Raw genomic sequence first — 17,179 nt, 5'->3', positions numbered from 1 at the left:
AATTGGGAATGCAAAATACTCTGGAAAAAGATGCCTAATGCATCCAACACAAGTGGATATAATAAAGTAAAATGCATATGAAATAGTGAGTTTGCATATTTTAAAGCCTAATTTTTACTTTTCATGCAAAAGACAACTAATGGAGGTAATAAGCAAAACGCTAAGTAATCAAAAGACCAGTCTCAATTTTCTCTGTAATTAAAAAAGAAAAGTAACCAATCCAGAGAAGCTGCTGGTCAGCAAGAAGCACTACTTAAGCACGAAGACTGCATTTATAACCTTTCAAAGATGTTGATCTGTAACAGGCAAAGACAATGAAGCTTTCTGTAGAGAAGTACAAACACAAAGGTTAAAGCAACTGATTTAAATCAAAGGTTCCCATTCCTCAATTTTAAACATGACTAAAATGGCACTTTAAGTCACAAACCTAAATCAACCCATCCTGGCTCTTTTACTGGTCTCAATCCCTCCACAAGCTCATCTCCTGACCCGAAGCGCAAGATATCTGTCTTACATTGCTAATAAAATCAGTATTTGGATGCAAGTTTTCCAGGTCTGCAAAATTGCCTTGATCAGATTCAGATTCTGGCCTGCTTAGTCCCCATAAAGCTGGTAATTACGATTTATATCAGTTTAATGGAGGATTTAAAGAGTTGATCTCTCTGTGCAGCAGCTGACACAACCTAGAATGTCTATGACCCGAGACAGCAATTCCCTCCCAGGAGACATGTAAATGGCTGAAAGGAAAGATGACCAGAGGTTTACCTCCACCCTCAGAATGGCCAAGGGGGGAGGACTTCTCCCCTTGTCATCACACCTCTGGTTCCTTGAGGACGGAGTGATGTTGTATCTTCATTTCCAGGAGTAACTGTAATCCTACACAGAGCACTAAGAACTGAGAACGATGCCATCACAAAACTACTCTGACCAGGAAACCACCACTGACAGCTCTTACGTTAGGACAAACTTCATGTTTCTTTCAGGCCTCTCCACAACACTCTACAACTGTTAATGTTAGATCAAGAGATGACACAAAAGCATGTCAGCTAGACCTGTACTTCATCAACAGCCGTTAAGCAAGCAGCTTCCCCTAGTTGCTTTCCTGTAAAAAGCCTTCTGGAAAACAGGAGCATGGTCAGGATGCGCTGCCAGAGGGGCCAAGGGGCAGCTTGCTCTGTCTTCAGGGAGCCACAGACAGGCACCCACAATGCTGGAAATGCCAGAGCGCGTGCCTGCAGGCACCTCAAGACATGTTTGGCCCAAGTTGTGTACTGTTTTTCACACGTTGCTGGTTAAGCTGTGTAACTCCTTGCCACAGGATCCTGGAAGTTCGCTGATGGGGGGCGTATCAGGTGATGCGAGGGACAGAAATCTAGAGAAATCCTTGAGCTGAACGGGGTTAAATGCTGAGGAAGTATCTGGGGGAAGTGAAGCATCATATACATTCCCCCTCTTCTTGTATACTCCAAAAGTGACCAAAAGCAGATGTTTAGGGAAGAGAAGGGCTGGATGGGCCTCTGGTCCCACTCTTGTGTTTTATTTCTCACATCAGCACTTGGCTGGATGTAGCTCATGGGAAGTCACTGCTTTAACCAGCCTCGTTGTATCCCCTTGTGCATCCATTCTGGCCAACAGCACCAGAGCCAAAAGGCCAAACCAGACCAAGAACCTAGCTAAGTAACCTGATCAATAATAAAACAGCACCTCAGCGCAGACAGGAGTCCCAGAGCCAGCCAGGTGAAGGGGCAATGCTGCAAGGACAGCCAGAGGCAAGAGGAGACACCCATGGGGGCAGGGCTTTCCAGAAAACATCAGCCCAGGAGAGCAAAACTGTTTGGTGCAAAAAACACAGGGCAAGGAGCAGAGAGGTGCATGTCTGTAGGCAGCCTGCCCGTCACACCAGATGGGTAATACCCATCTGATTAATTCATAACCCAGGACTGTCCTTGCCCTGCACAGACAGGCATCTGTCCAATTTTCCACATGTCCCTCAACAGATACGCATTAGGACAAGGAAGGGGTTAAAAGTCTGTTTTCTGACTAAAAAAGCCCACCAGAGAGGCAGTAGCCTACCACAAGGTTCTGCTAGCCTAGGATGACGCTGCAAGCATGGGATCCATGTGAAATCCTCTGGTTTTAAGACACAAAATAAAAAGGAAAGTGGATTAAGAAGCACCCCAATATGGGCCACCAACCCCTACAGTGACAGCACTGGGAGAGGAGGAACCACTTACATTCATTGTCCCATTTATCTCCGCCACAGATTCATCGTCTGTTGGGAACTGGTAGATCTGAACCCCGTTACTGACCAGTTCACTTGTGATTTTAATTTTAAATTTGGTCAGCTCACTCTTGGAAATGGCATCAGATTTGGCAATTATGGGAATGATGTTCACCTAGAAAGGAACAGAGTGTTAAGAAGCTCTCAGCTTTGCGCCGGGGAGTTTTCCCAAGTCTGCAATACAACTTACAAAAACTTAAAAGTGCTCAATAAATCTACAGGATTTATCTGGCAACCTAGTCATCTGCACTAGCGTAAGGGCTATTCAAGGTGGGGAGATGTGCTCTGGAAAAGCAGCAGCCTTTCCACCATGCACATGGCGAACCTGCCCAGTAAGAGTTAAACACGCCTACCTTGCTGTCAAGCTTCTTCATTGTTACCAAGTCCAGGGATTTCAGCGAGTGGCCTGTTGGAGCAATGAAGTACAAGCAAGCGTGGATCCGGGTGTCATGGTAATTGTGCAAGACCCTTTTTATCTTCAGTTCTTCTTGCAGGTAGGCTTCAAACTGAGCATCAATGAACTCAACGATGGGCTTATAGCTTTGGTGAAAGGAAAAAAAAAAAAGAATTACGCAATAAGAGAGGTAAACAGACAGTGCTCCTTTGCTTGCTTCTAAGAAACAAGCTGCTTGTTAGATTCACTTCCCAAGACCAATCCACCCCTAAGAAATTTTAAAGTTGCACTGCTGTCAAGGAGATGTGGTCCTACATCAGACTGTAGCAGCCTGTTTGACAAACACAGTACTGGAGATTCAGCAGAGGACAGGAGACACACCATCCTCTTGAGGGAAAGCAGACTCTCATACTTTGAAACGTGAAGGTGAGAGACTTTTAAAAGCAATGATAATGTAGGCTCGTTTGCAGCAGTGCATAACTGCTTGCTGCTCTCACAGCCCCGAGTCCTGCAGATGGAAGACACATCTCCATTCAGTGCTACCTTAGCCCAGCGCTCTGGGGCAGGAAATCCCTGCAATTCCCTTGCAAGGCCATCTGAAATACAGAGCCTGTCAGACTCACAATGTAAAGGACATCAGTGCATCTCAAACAAAACTAAAAAGAAAATCTAACAGATTTACAACAAAGCAAAACTCATCAGCAATGACTCTGGGAAGATGCACCTTGGAGATGGTCTGGTGGAATCGCACACCCCTTAACTGCCATGCTTCAGCCACGCTGGGGTGTGAGCTGCCAGAGATGCTTCCCCAGGGTATCTCACTGCACATTTATCGTGCCTCCTTTGGCAACGTGGAAGAGCCCTGCCAGAAGTGGCTGTTAAGCCTAGTGGTCACTAACCCACGCTAGTGGTTTGGTCAGTAGCTTGCGTTCAGCACAGCACAAGGAAACAAGCACAGGTGCCTTGGAGCTCTCCGCTCTCCCCACCAGATGAATTTGGGCAGAAGGCTGCCAGCAGGCCAGATATCGCTCTGACAGCATGAAAAAAGCTGCTTTGATAGCTGGAGCAGTGCTGACGCACCACAGCCTCTGTCCTCTCATCTACCTGTCGCATCCCAAAGAGATGACACAGACAACCAGTAAGAAGGAAGGAGGAAAACTTTACAGCACAGTCTGGCCCAACTAGGGCACAGGGAGAGACCTTGGATGAGAAAAACAGGTCATGATACAGCCTCTCTACCCCTTCACTCACCTGTCCTCTTTGTTGATCTGATCCCCAAAGCCTACTGTGCTCACAATAGTCAGTTTGAGGTTGACGTTGCTCTCCTGCAGGTCGTAGGTATTGGATTTCAGCTGGACCCCAGGCTGTGAGTGAGATGCTGGGTCACCTTCAAACTTGGTGTTGAAAAGTGTGTCCATGAGGGTGGATTTACCAAGGCCAGTTTCCCCTATTGGAGAAAAAGAGAGTTTAAATGTTCTGTTGAATATTAATATGGCTTGGCCTTTCAGCTTCCAAACATTAACAGGGGTGAAATTGTAGCAGATGAAAGCAGATCTCATGCTCCAAAGGGATCGTCTGGCAAGCAGAAAGCCATGTACAATGGGAGGTCTGTATTCCAGGCAAATTACATTTCACAGTCTAATGGCCATTAATATCGTTAGAAAATAGAGATGAAAAGGAAGAGTTGAAAAGGCAAAGCGGAAAGCATCATTCAGATCCTGCGTAAACCCACAAATACACTACAGAAGATGCTGTTTTCATTAAAAAGTGGGAAGGGGAATTGGTCTCATTGCCATTTCCAAAAAAAGATGCTCCAGATCAATACGTGTCTAATAAGCAGCCACTGAAATAGCCTTCTTCCATGCAGAAACACTGTGAGTTGGTTCCAGTCCTACAGCAAGTTGTGTGGCTGGTTTCTTGTACCCACAACAGACTGAGTTGAGACATCAGCCTTCTAGACTGGAAGGGGACATTTTCTGTAATATCTGGTTACCATACCTTAGAGGCTACACAAGCTATACAATAGTCCAAAATCTGCTTCAGAAAGTTCTGCAGCATTGAACTGCTATTTGGATTCCATCTATCAACAGGGAACTATTTCCTTGACTGGAAGGAAGAGACAAATCCCAGAGGCCAGTCTTAAATTTGGTTTAGATACATCCCAGGAAGAACAAAACAAATCCCTCCACACACTCATTCCATAGGGCAGCCTGCCTTACCATGCTCTGACAATGGAGCCAGCTTTCCAAGCTCAAAGACTTTGTGCTACACCCGTAAGCAGTCTGGTTTGTTGCCCTGTGAGGGCTGTTGTGTTTTGGGGAAACAGCGATTTCTGAGCTGCCCAGCTGGCTTTTGCTGAAACTTGAGGAGCTGGCCGAAACCCACCCACTGCGAAGGCTGCTCCTCCAGCCTGCTGTGGGACCACAGGGAGACTGTCTGGTTGAAGCAGCCTTCCCTTCCCTCCCCGAGCCCTCAGCTCCCAAGCAAGACAACTTCATCATTTTCCTACTCTGCTCAGAAGAAAAGAGCTTCTTATTTTTGTAGGTTTAGAGCTCTGCAACAGATCCAAACTTGCATGAAATGCCCAATTCAACAAGGGGAAACTCCTCCCCATCCTCCCCCATCCAAATGTCAGAGCCTCACCCCTGCAAGCAGCCAAATTCCTCTCTTGGCCCTAGAAAGGACTTCTCTCACTCCAGGCTGAAGTACATGGCAGGCAGGGCAAACATCCACTGCTGTGGGAACTGAGCGGTCTCTGATTGCCAGGATCGTGTATCAAGTATCTTTCCAGAGGCAGCAAGATTCATTAACATTTGAAAGTCAATGTACACCTTGAGCTGCAGAGCTGCCTGGGAGCCAGCTAAGAGCTTGCGCTCCATCACTGACTGATGCCAATTATAGCCAGAACAGCCACAAGTCCAGTTGCTCTTTGCTCCAATCTCATTTGCAATCCGAAGGGGAGAAGTCAGCACCAGGAGCTGGCACTGCTGCAGCCCCTTGTGCTACATCATTGCATCAGCTGTATCTACAACGCTGCTGACCAGAGCGCACCGGCAGAAAGGAGGGAGGGGGACCAGCAAAGCACAAGGTTCTCTCTGTGGCTGTAAGAATGAGCTGGACCATCCAGAAGACTCATGGCTGATCACAGCAAGCCCTGCATTGACTTGGAATCAAAACAGTCTGGGCTTTTGGGGTATTGTTTGCCCCAAATGGGGAGCAGGTGCACAAAGCACAGCAGACCAGAGCATTGGCACGGTTTGGACGGGGATTTTTAGAGTTAACAGCAGACAGCCTACACAACCTGCCAGGCCTTTCTCAGGGATTCCAGGAAAACAGCAGTGTAAAAAAAAAAAAACCAAAATCTAAACAGCCTGAGAAGGCTGCAGCATTTCCAGAGCCCCTGCCAAGGGATGGGTGGGACAGAGCAGGGAGTTGGCTGCTTGCCTGCAAATGCCAGGATCCCCAACGGGATGTCTCGGAACAGGGGAGCTTGTCAGCCCTGGGGTGCAAGAGCATCACCCACACACCAGCCTGGCAAAGTCTCCTCCTGTGCCGCTGCCCCACGTTCTCTGTCCCACAGCCTGGCGGGCCCCGGAGCAGGCTTGGATCCAGCACTCTGTCCCTCAAGCTTCCAGCGCTGCAGGACAGGGTGACAGGGGAGCAGCAGCAGTGACCAGGGCAGGGAGCTGTGGATACACAAGGTCGTGTGTAAATCACATTGGCTTTGGGCAGACAGAACACCCTGTAAGCCACCTCTCATTTCTGCCTCCCTGCAAAAGGTGTTCATGTGAGGCCAAGATTACTGTTTAAACACATCCTGAACCTGCTAATCATTGTCTACTTTTAATCAGTCTAATGTGTTGTTTTCAGCAGGAGTGACTTTAACTGTCAGAGGGGCCAGGAGAAGTGCATAATTGACGCAGGCAAATATTTAAGACAGAACATGGTTTTATACTCCATCTCATGCCAGCTACACAGGGCCAGCAAAGGCAACTTCAAATTTACACGCTGAGGTTTTCCTTCTGGAAGGGGAATATTTGAACTGGTACTGCATTTTTCCATAGGTGGGAGTTGCCCATCCAAACACCTACAACTTCATGTTTAAAACACAAAACACCCAGCCACTAACACAGCACATTAAATGTGAAGTCTGCACATCAGAAATGACATTCAGCCAGCAGATACACCCATCCCCACACTGTGTAACCCCACTTACATGGCATGGCATTAAAGCCTGCCAGGGAAAAGGAGGATGGAGGAGAGAGGAATGACCACCTCAGCTAAAAGAAACACGACGTTAACACTGGTGGAGCGACATGAGATGGCAAAAGATTGAAGATGCTAATAATGTGCTTTGCTGTGTTAAATATGAACAGAGCTAGGGAGCAGTGCTACTTTGAAGGGCAAAATGACAGAAGGGAGGATTTCTGAATCTCCTGGGAGTTTCTGCCTCACACAGAGGCAACTTTCTGCTGGCTGGAAGATGTAAATGGTGCCAACTGCTTCTTGTAAGGACAGGAGTCCAGATGGAACAGATGGTCTGATGAAAAGGACAAGTAGTCTGTGCTTGTTCCAGCCGACAGCGCTGGAATCTTCTCCAAAAAGCAGAAACGATGAATGGGGATTAAGGGAGGCAGAATTACTGTGGAAAAAGCAGCGGTGTATGCAAACTAAGAGGAGTCCTTGGCAGGGAGATTATTTCCTGATGTCAGGCTTATAGGCACACATGTGATTTCATCTCCAAAACCGTACTTAAGGATTACGCAACTCGGCAGTGGTCTGCTCTCCTGAAGCAGGACTGACAAAGCGCTGTGGGGAGGACAGGGCAGGGAGGGTGACCTTTACTGTTAGACTTCTGCATCAGAAGCTCTGACAGCTACTGAAAAGGTGTAGCATTGTGCCTTTCATCATGGGATGGATTTTAGCTGTTAAGTCTGTCGATTTTCAGATGTGAAAAAAAAAAAAAATGGCAAGAGACACCACATCGGTCAGGCTCTGGACATGCAGCAACCTTACACCAGCGCCCAGAAGGCAGCATCCACAGTTAACACCCAACAGCCTGCCAGGCTAGAGACGCTGTGCCGGGCTCCCCACACCTCCTTGCCGTCTCCTGAGACACGCTCCCTGCTCCAACTGCACATGCACGCAGCGTCTTCAGCGGTCTACGGAAACGGTTCATCAAATCCATCATTGACAGAGCAGTGGCACCACTTGCAAAAACACAGCTGGGACAAGACCCACTCACCTCCCTTCAGCTACTCCACAGAAATCCTCTGCTCTGGAACCAGACTGCCCTTCCAGTGTTGCCTGGGCAGGACGTTGCTCACACTCTCTGGGGCTCTCCAGCTGGTGACCAGGCAGAGCCCATGCCAAAAGACAGCAAGCACCAGTGCCGCAAGGAGCGAGTGATCCAGACATCGGTACTGCAAATGACATGTCATACTGTGCAGGCAAGCAACACAAGGGCTACCCAACACCAGCTACTCTGGGCAAGATGGAGATGAGGTGAGAGGTGGAGGTGAGGTGCTACCATATCCATTTCTGACACTAGCCAGCAACTAAGGTGGAGGAACAGAAGAAGCTGCGCCCACAGCAAATGCTTCTTCCTTAGGAAGCTCCCAGCTTCCCAAACCAAAATTGGTATCTTTGTGCTGAGTTCATCTTCGTGGCTTCATCCTTGCACAGAAATTTTGGCATCCTAAGCACCTCGCAGCAGTAAGCTGAATTATACACCACAAAAGTTGTACCTCCTTTTTTGTGGCTGACAATTTAATTTGCTTTTCCCTAGTACATGTTAAGTGAAACAACAAACAACTGCTCACTGGCCCCTTTCTCCACATCACTCAGGATTTAAGAGGCCCCAGTCCTATCATCCTCAATCAACTCTGTGGGAGGACAGAGGAGCCCTTGGAATATTTCTCTGTTCAAAGGCATGGAGCAGCTTTCACAAGAGCACCCTTTCATGAGAGAGCAACACCTGTCCTTCATGAGATTAACAACCGTGGCTCCAGATATCAAATAATTCAATCCTAAAGAAAACGTATACACATGCACAGCCCTTTCATGTGAAGAAATGGGAGCTAATCCAATGTAGCAGGTTTGTTGAGACAAGCCCTGAGGCAGATCAGCCTGATAAGGCCATCTCTCATGGAGAGAGGAAAAAATAGTTCTTTTCATCCGACAGAGGTTCAGAGACACCACACAATTCACCCGTCACAAGGCAAAGGCTGGGCTGCAGGAGCAAAAGGAGCAACACGGGCTCACAAAAGATGCTGAAGCACCTCAGAGGACTACCTGGCTCCCGCCACTGCCGTCCGCCCCAGGGTGTCAGTGGTGAGCAGGCAGAAGAGGGCTGAGGAGATCGACGGCTTTTTGGTTGAGGAAACCCTGTTCTCTCCTCAGCTGGTTGCACCAGTGACCACAAAAACAACCACTGGGCATCTTCCAGGCTGTACAGCTCATCACCCCAGAGAAAGCTGCCTGCTGGAAAGCAGACGGCAGCCCTGCACGAGGAAACCTGTGCACAACCCTTCCCTCCCCAGCCAGCGAGAGCTCACACACTCCAAGGGGCTCATTCGTTTGGAGACCTCAAGCAGTTGGGGTACAGCCCCTGGGAAAAGAGAAGGTATTCCTGCCACAATATAGCTGTTTCACATTGCACTGAATAGGCTGGTTAGAACATATCCCCTGCAAATCCTAGGAGAGAGGAAGAGGGAAACTCCTGCTTATAAGGGGATACTAGTCTAATGCAACTATAATCTACCCTGGACAAAACTGAGGAAGTTTACATTAAAAAATATCCGCCTATTCTTCCTCTTTCTTTCCCCCATCTCACTGAGAAATACAGTCAGCACAGAAGGTCTCAGCTGTTAAATACTTCTCCAGCCTTTGCACTGAATTAAGAGGGAACTAACATTTTAACATGGAAGCTTTAGGAAGAAAGTGGTTGTGCTGAGGAACAAAATACCAGAGAAACCATCCGCAACCCCTACCTTCTTATGAGAGGTTTGCTCATTTATTCTATCTTTGGCTCTAGTCTCAAAGGGGAGATAGCTTTCAGCATGAGAAGAGCTAAAAATTGCTCCACTCTGGACGTGCTGCTGAGAGCAATTTCTGAAGCTTTCCTTGGCTCCTCCACCAGGAGCTGGAGGAATCGGTGGCTCAGATCCAGTATGGTGCAGAGCAAAATTGTCATTGGATTTTTCCTCCAACAGACGACACACACAGCTGAAAAATGGAGGCAATGAAGTGCCTTTCCATCACGCTTAGTGGCCTGACTATGGGATCAGTTCATCTATTTGTTGTTTTATTGGCTCCAATCCTCATTTTCTCCCTGTTCTTTCAATTTTTCACCCCAAACTCCTGCTGTACAAGTGAGACCCAACAGAATAAGTTACAGATGGACTCTGGGACTTTTTGTTTTCTTTCTCTGGGATGTTTAAAAGTTTAACTTTGTTACCACAAGTTAACAGAGGCACCAGACAACTCTCAAAAGACATTTTAAAGCCTGACCTCCTCAACTCAAGATTTGTAGATCTTTTTCTAATGAAACTTACTGATTTTTTCTACAAAGTTTCTTTATTTCAAGACTGACTATGTCTGTGTTATTACTATTCATAAAAGACTGACATTAATAATTAATGCATACTGATCTGGGCAAGTCCTTGTTATTCAGATCAACACGCGATTAATGCATTCCATTCCTGTCCTGCAAAGAGGAAAGCAGAAGCATTCAACTCCTCTCCACACATCAAAGTGAACATATAACCACAGGAGGCATCCACTGCTACACCTATAACTCGTAGAAGAAAAACACAGCAGCTCGGTAAGTGCAAAAGGAAATACTTCAAGGCTTCAGTCTTTGGGACAAGAGTTTCACCAGGTCATATCACATTCACGTACTGTGGAATCACCTAGCCACTCAGCCTGACAGTGACCTCCACTTGTCAGCAAAGTTTATCATCTCACACGAATGCCACTGTCAGGGAAAGTTTTCCTCTCAGCTCCATTTAGCAGGGCTCAGCTCCCCTCTCCTTGACCTACTACTCTTGTCTCAGATTTAACCCTGTCCTGGGCAAACACCAGGTCCATACCACAAGCTGGATCTCTCATGGGAGGGGACAGACAACCTTTGTGCAGGTGCAGATCTGGCCACCAGCTGAGTCCCCAGGAGGTATCCACAGCTGCAGCTCTCCCCTCTGTCATGCCAGGCACGGCTGGGAGCATCTGCAGACAGGGCTTATTCCGAGCAGCCATGGCCACACAATAACCTCTTGCTCCCAGCGGCAGGGCACTGGCATCAGTAAAACAAACTAATTGTCCTATCAGACAACTATTAATTCCCTATTATTAATTTTCTTATCCACCTTACCAAACTACTGTACCAAAGCCATACAAGACTTCACTTCTGTTACCTAGGAGCGCCGAGGAGGAGGGACCATTTGGGATCCTAACCCTGGGGAAGACCTGTGAGACGGGCAGACGCTGCAGGGACAGACACCAAGTCCTACTACAGCGCCAGACCCCAGCTGAGATCCTTACCACATGGCAGCTTGGATGATTGTCTGATCAGCTAAGGCTTGGCCAGACACTATTTTAATTCAAGTATGCACAGAAGGGAGGAGAAAAAAAATAGCTTTTAGTGATTTAAGAGGAGCATGACTGGTATTTTGTTAAAATAATTATAATAATTCAATACCTAACCAAACAAGACCTCAGAACAAAGTTTTCTGGCATGAGTACCTATTTTCTTTTAAAAACATTTAATTCAAACATACTAGGAAAATAAAGATCATCATAAAAGCCTGGGATTTTAGGCGTTTTATTTCTATGGTTCACTGCTTGGTAGAAAGCCATACTGCATAACCCCAGCAGGGATTTCCCAGGGCACCAGTAAATCTTGTTCCTGAAAACAGACAGAGCAGTTGGGGAAATTTAAATCAAAGCTACCTTGTTAACGCTGTCACCTACAAGCTACATCCAGCTGCAGAGAAACCCTTTTCAGCAAGAGAACTTCCCAAAATGGAAATACTCACCCACACACAGGATGTTGAAACAAAACCCATGATTAACTGATTTATTAACCAGCTGGTCAGGCAAACTGTCAAATCCTACGTGTCCAGAAAGCGGGACAGTACGACAGCCTTCACCCTGAAATACAATGAAATAGTTGTGTCATTTTCAAGCAAAATACACTTTTCTGTATAAACCCTTAAGACCTCCCAAGCAGAATCAACTGCACAGCCCAAGCAGAGATTTGCACGTATACTGTAAATCATATACTGTAAATCGTGTCAGTGTGCTTCCCTCTTCTCCAAAACAAATCCAGACGGCACAAATAGAACATTTCATATGCTGCACATTAGATGGTAGCCCTGTCAGAAAAATATTAAACTGTGCAAAACACGTACCCAAACACAGCTGCTGAAATAAAGAGGTGGCAAAACATTTGTTTCTTCAGAAATTATGTAGACACTCAAGTCTCACCTTACACTGAACACAAAAATAATCCTCTGTGCAAAGGAATGTATTAATGATGCCTCCTCCTATAAGCCTATTACGATTCACTTACTGTGAATTGTAACTTGCACATAACTCACATTCACAGCTGCAATTATAGAAACTAGCTAGAAACAGTTTGGAAATCTGTACCTACATCTAGTAATTGAACAACCCAAACACACTGCCTCTGCAAAGCTCAAGTGCTGTAGCACAGAAACAGCAGAGAATAGTCTTCAAGCTATCAAACACAGCAGTATCTTCCATATTGTTGCGAAGATGAAAATCTCAGACTGCAAACAGGAGTCTGTCCAAATCTATAAAATGCACATTAGCACCAGAAAATCAGGGATCACTGACGGAAGCTGCAAGGAAGATGCTTGCATGGGCAGGAGGCCAGACCACACAAGGTAGCAGGTCTTCTCCAGCTCTGAGCGTTGCTCTCCGAGCTTCGGAGCATATCTTTCAAAGCTAGGAGCTAAACAGGAAAAAAAAAGCTGAGAAAAAGTGTCCAGAACTGAGCTGCTCATAACCACACAGCCCCATCAGAAGGGAGCCTGCACAGGGGTTTGGGAGTGGAGGTACCCAAACCCGCCTGCTGGGGGGCATGGGCTTCTCCTGCCCAGCCACCCAAACGACTTCAGGAAAAGTTGCTCCCATGCCCTGCTCCCTCCTGTGCCCGACACCACTAACCCAGTCTCCCCAGCCACGTGTCCCCTTTCTGTCCTGGGAAGCAGAACGGCCGAGCTCCAACTCCTGCTCACGCTGTGCTCCACACCCAGCACGGCCGCTTGCTTCTGGAGGTGGGGGGGTCAGAAATTTTCGCCTGGCCATTGCACAAAGGCCTGTGTACGACAAGGCACTCTGGGTTCCAAACCTGCACAGCAGACAGTAATGAACTACATGCAGAGGCTCAACCTCAGAAATGGCATCATGCAAAATGGAGAGTCAGTGCCAACCCCACATATTTGTGCATACTGGAAAGTTCCCCTCCTGCAGCCCCCCAAAAAGGTATTTCCCTCTCTGGAGCAAAGGCTTTTCTTAACAATGTATTTTAGTGTCAAATACAGAAAAGTCCCCTCTGGCCTTTCAGGGACATCATCAGTTCACAAGAAATACTACAGCCAAAAGGCAAGAGTTTATAGGGTGCAATTTTTAACTTACTCTTTCAGAACCGTGTTTTCACATATCTTGAAAGCCTGTTTATAGGGACGGCATACTGGTTTTCCCTCTTCTGTTAATGGCACTGGGATTTTAGGCTAGGAAAAAACCCCCACGGACTGCATTTACTACAGTAGCCTCAGACTACGATTACTTGCCTTGTTACTGTTTTGCTGGTGTGGGTTTTTTTCCAAATATGAGACTCCAAATACACTTCAGCCATTAACCATATTTACCACCCTGTGATGTGTAAATATGTTTCCCCTTAGCCATATTTTGTGTATTAATCTGACTCTTCCTGCCAAGATGTTCACCAAATATGGCGTTTTATTAATTCCCGAGCACCTTGCCTCCAAACAACATGTTCATCAGGAAGGCGCTCGAGTTCCCCGGCAGATTCTGGTTTTGCCTTCTGAGGATGCAGCTCTGAGGCTCAATAATTCACAAACAAACAGCTAAAGCAGAAGAAAGGGAGACCGTCAGGCATGCAGATTTTGTGACAACACACCTAAACTCTCCTAAACTGCTTTCACCAAAACAAAACCCCAGCACTGGGGTATCTCATGATCTGCAGCTAGACAATCGTGGCACCGGTGCAGAACAGATGGGTGGACAGAGTCCACAAAGGCGCGCGAGAGAACCGCAAGCAGACTCCTCCTGGGGAAGGAGAAATATCAAGTGTATTTTTAATACTCAGCCTTAAAACTGCACCGTTGGAAGGCTGTTTGAACACTACCGTCCCCAGGAAACGTGGGAGGGAGTGTAGGCTCTCATTAAGAACAAACCTTCTCCTCATCCCTAAATATAAGTGTGACCCAGATGGAACAAAATAAATGGTAGAAGTTAAGCCGCTCTCGGCTGAGAGGAGGCATTTACCATTGCACAGAATTCAGCCTGCAAGTCATTTCCTGTAGCCTCTTTTTCTAGTCACCTGTGGTTTCATAATGCAGTTAAACCATACTTCACATCTGCTACAGGCCAGGAAACAAGTACTGCAAAATCTGATTTCCAGTCACAGCAGCTGAGCCGTCATGTTAAGTACGCAGCCATGAGGTATACTGTGCTACTCTGGCTAAAAATCCAAAGCCTGCTTGGCCAACGCATCAAGGAATCAGATGCGGTGAAAAAAAAATAAGAAATAATGTTTTAAGGTCAGACTGGTTTTGACACACATCAGAAAGTTGTCAGCAATTACCAGACCTGCAGAGAGAAAAGGAACATTTTCTATCTGATCCACCAAGAAACAGTGCAAGTCAGTAGACTTCACGCACCAAGTGGTGTCTCTGTATCCCAAATACTGCTATATATAAACAGCACCATCATAAACAACATCTGAACACAGCAATTAGTCATCCTGCCCGTACATTAAATGTAGATTTGTATTACCTTGTTCAAAACTGAAGGAAAATATGCTAATCTTATAAGCTTTTTGCTGAAAAACTGTTCAAGAGCTATCTTCCATGATTTATCTTCAAAAACAATCCTTCAGGGCAAATTTAAAACGTATAAAGAGTACCAACAAGGTAAGCAAGGTTTAACTATTGTCCACGTGAAGGCTTTTTCCACCAGCATCAGCGAGCACTGGATGGCAGAGAGTCCTTCCATACTCTCTATTTTAAGTTAGCATCTTCTTGGAACGAAGACAAAGACGGGATCTCTGGGAAGCCAGTGTGAACACTGGCACCACACCAAGACACCAGATGCCTTTTTTTTCCCCCACATACACAGAGTGACCCCTTAGGATAGAATGGGCTGTTGTTGCTCGGGAGGAAGCAAAGCGTGTTTGCCACAAACAAGATTAAAAGAACAAAAAGAGCAACACGCTCTCTTGCTGCATTACCAGGCGGAGCTATTGTGGAGTGAAAGTAAAGAGTAGCCACTTGGAGAGGTTATTTTATTTTTCCCGTCTTTGGAAGAATTACACACCTTTTGTTAGGGCTTTTCCTTGCCACAGAAACCACCCCCACCTACTCTGATTCTTACCAAGAACTATCAGAAATGTATGGAAAATACAAAGATGTTATAATAAATGACCCCAAGCCTGAAAGCACTCCACATTATATATCGGTTTACACAAAATGGGCAAGATTTAGACTCCAGGTGTTTGAATCACTCCAGGGTCCTCAGGATGAAAAAATGATTAGAGGAAAATCTTGCTGAATGTGCGTCTCTGCCTTGATCTGCCTTACACAACTAGGTACAGTGCTGTCACCTCCCAACGTCCTCGGAGCGCCAAGAGGCTATTACTGCTTTGTGGAGATAAAGCAGAGCATCCTCCCCAAGACACGCAACAGTGCTGTTCATTGCAAATGTCAACACTCCATATTCAGGATAATTTCTGGTGGCCTGGACTAAAGGAACAATGAAAAAGGACACCAGGGCAAAGGAAAAGCCTCCACTTGTCAATATTCGGACAGAGCACAGCAAATAAAGAATGCTACAGCTCTGAATCCAAGGGACCCCATGTCCAAACGAGGCCTGTGCAACAAGAAAACGCTCCCAAAGACTGCAGTACAATACTTCTTCTGCATCTAATTGAAAAGAGTGTTTCTGTTTAGGACGCTGACAGCTGACATTTAGTACTTCCGATGCAATTTCCCACCTCTCCCCAGATGAGAATCACTTCGGACGCCGAGGCTGTGGAGACTTTCTTCAGAGGATTTCCAAACGGCTGCAACAAACACAACAGCACCATCCCTCAACAAAAACAAATTAAGCAATGCTCACAGGGTTCCACGACCACTGCCGATGCTCACAGCACCCACTCCACTGCCCCTCTACCACCCCATAAAGCTGAGACCTGGGGGGTTAACCCCTATACCCGAGACAACTCTTGCACAAGAAGTCAAATGACAAATCACAAAGCAAGGCAGAACCTCAATTCAGGTTTCCACACCACAGTTTTTCACATCATCTTTAAGCCAGAACAACATCAGATCCCTTCTCATGACCTCGGTGTTATGGCATCCACTTCCCCAGACTGCATTTGGCTCTGATTAAACAGCAAATTAGAACAACACTTCTACCAATTACTTCTCACTTGTACAAGTGTGCAATTCTCTTATGCAATGAGAGAATTATCCAGCAGACAGTATAAACATCCTTCATGAGACAAATGCAAAGCAGGAATGTAAAGTGTGGATCAAGACCGTGTATTTCTTTTCCTTGCTTGGCTGATAACAAATTGTCAGGACACATATAAAAGAAAAATAACAGGAAAGTGGGAGAGAAAGAATTCTGAATCGGCCACCATGGAAAGCAAGAAACGTCTCACCAAAGCTCCTGACCACTGACCACCCTCTTCAGGCGCATTGCATCATTCAGCCATTCAACATTCACAAACAGTCAAGTGCTTCTGAAATCTCAAATTCTGACAGCTCTTAAGATTGCATTTCTTTATGCCCCTGCCAAAGGGCTGCAGAAATGCCATGCTGTTTGGATACGTTCCCAGAAGTCTCCTCCAGCAATTAAAAAAATACGTATCTATATCAGCAGTCTTAATGATTTTTCTGACCTGTACTACAGAGATTGAGAGTTAGACAGTGCCCGGCAAGCCGGTCCTCTGCACCTGTCTACCACCCACAGGGAGCAGAGTGGACACATCCCCCATGGGTCTCAGCGTTTAAATCCTGCACCTGACCATCTCCACAATAAATGCCAATTTAGATCAAGGGTTTGCTGGGACAGAGGTAGGGTGGTGACCCCAACTCCCCTACATACCCAACCCCATCACGCACGTGTTTAACCCCATCAACACAAACGCGGCAGCCCTCTGCATCACCAGGATGCTACGGCTGACTGTTCCACCAACCCCAGCCGCGACCGGATGCCGAAGACCTGGGCTG

The 17,179-nt window shown here is 46.5% G+C and overlaps 2 protein-coding genes across 8 annotated transcripts in view; both read right to left on the bottom strand.

Annotated features, from left to right (window-relative positions):
- The window catches only part of STEEP1 (STING1 ER exit protein 1), a 58,785-nt gene that overhangs the window by 39,935 nt on the left and 1,671 nt on the right, over nucleotides 1-17,179 (bottom strand). The gene's annotated exons all lie outside the window — the stretch shown is intronic.
- The window catches only part of SEPTIN6 (septin 6), a 32,104-nt gene that overhangs the window by 13,453 nt on the left and 1,472 nt on the right, over nucleotides 1-17,179 (bottom strand). For all 7 annotated transcript variants that reach the window (XM_049828197.1, XM_049828190.1, XM_049828191.1 and 4 more), the window contains exons 2-5: nucleotides 11,711-11,825; nucleotides 3,927-4,122; nucleotides 2,635-2,821; nucleotides 2,235-2,396 (exon numbers count right to left, since the gene is read on the bottom strand). In XM_049828197.1, coding sequence (XP_049684154.1) covers nucleotides 2,235-2,396; nucleotides 2,635-2,821; nucleotides 3,927-4,122; nucleotides 11,711-11,825 — 660 coding nt within the window. The remainder of the gene's footprint in view (nucleotides 1-2,234; nucleotides 2,397-2,634; nucleotides 2,822-3,926; nucleotides 4,123-11,710; nucleotides 11,826-17,179) is intronic.

The sequence above is a fragment of the Accipiter gentilis genome, chromosome 24 (genome assembly GCF_929443795.1).
Source record: "Accipiter gentilis chromosome 24, bAccGen1.1, whole genome shotgun sequence".
Taxonomy (NCBI): domain Eukaryota; kingdom Metazoa; phylum Chordata; class Aves; order Accipitriformes; family Accipitridae; genus Astur; species Astur gentilis.
Note: the sequence above shows the minus strand (reverse complement) of the source record. Positions and strands in the feature narration are given on the sequence as shown.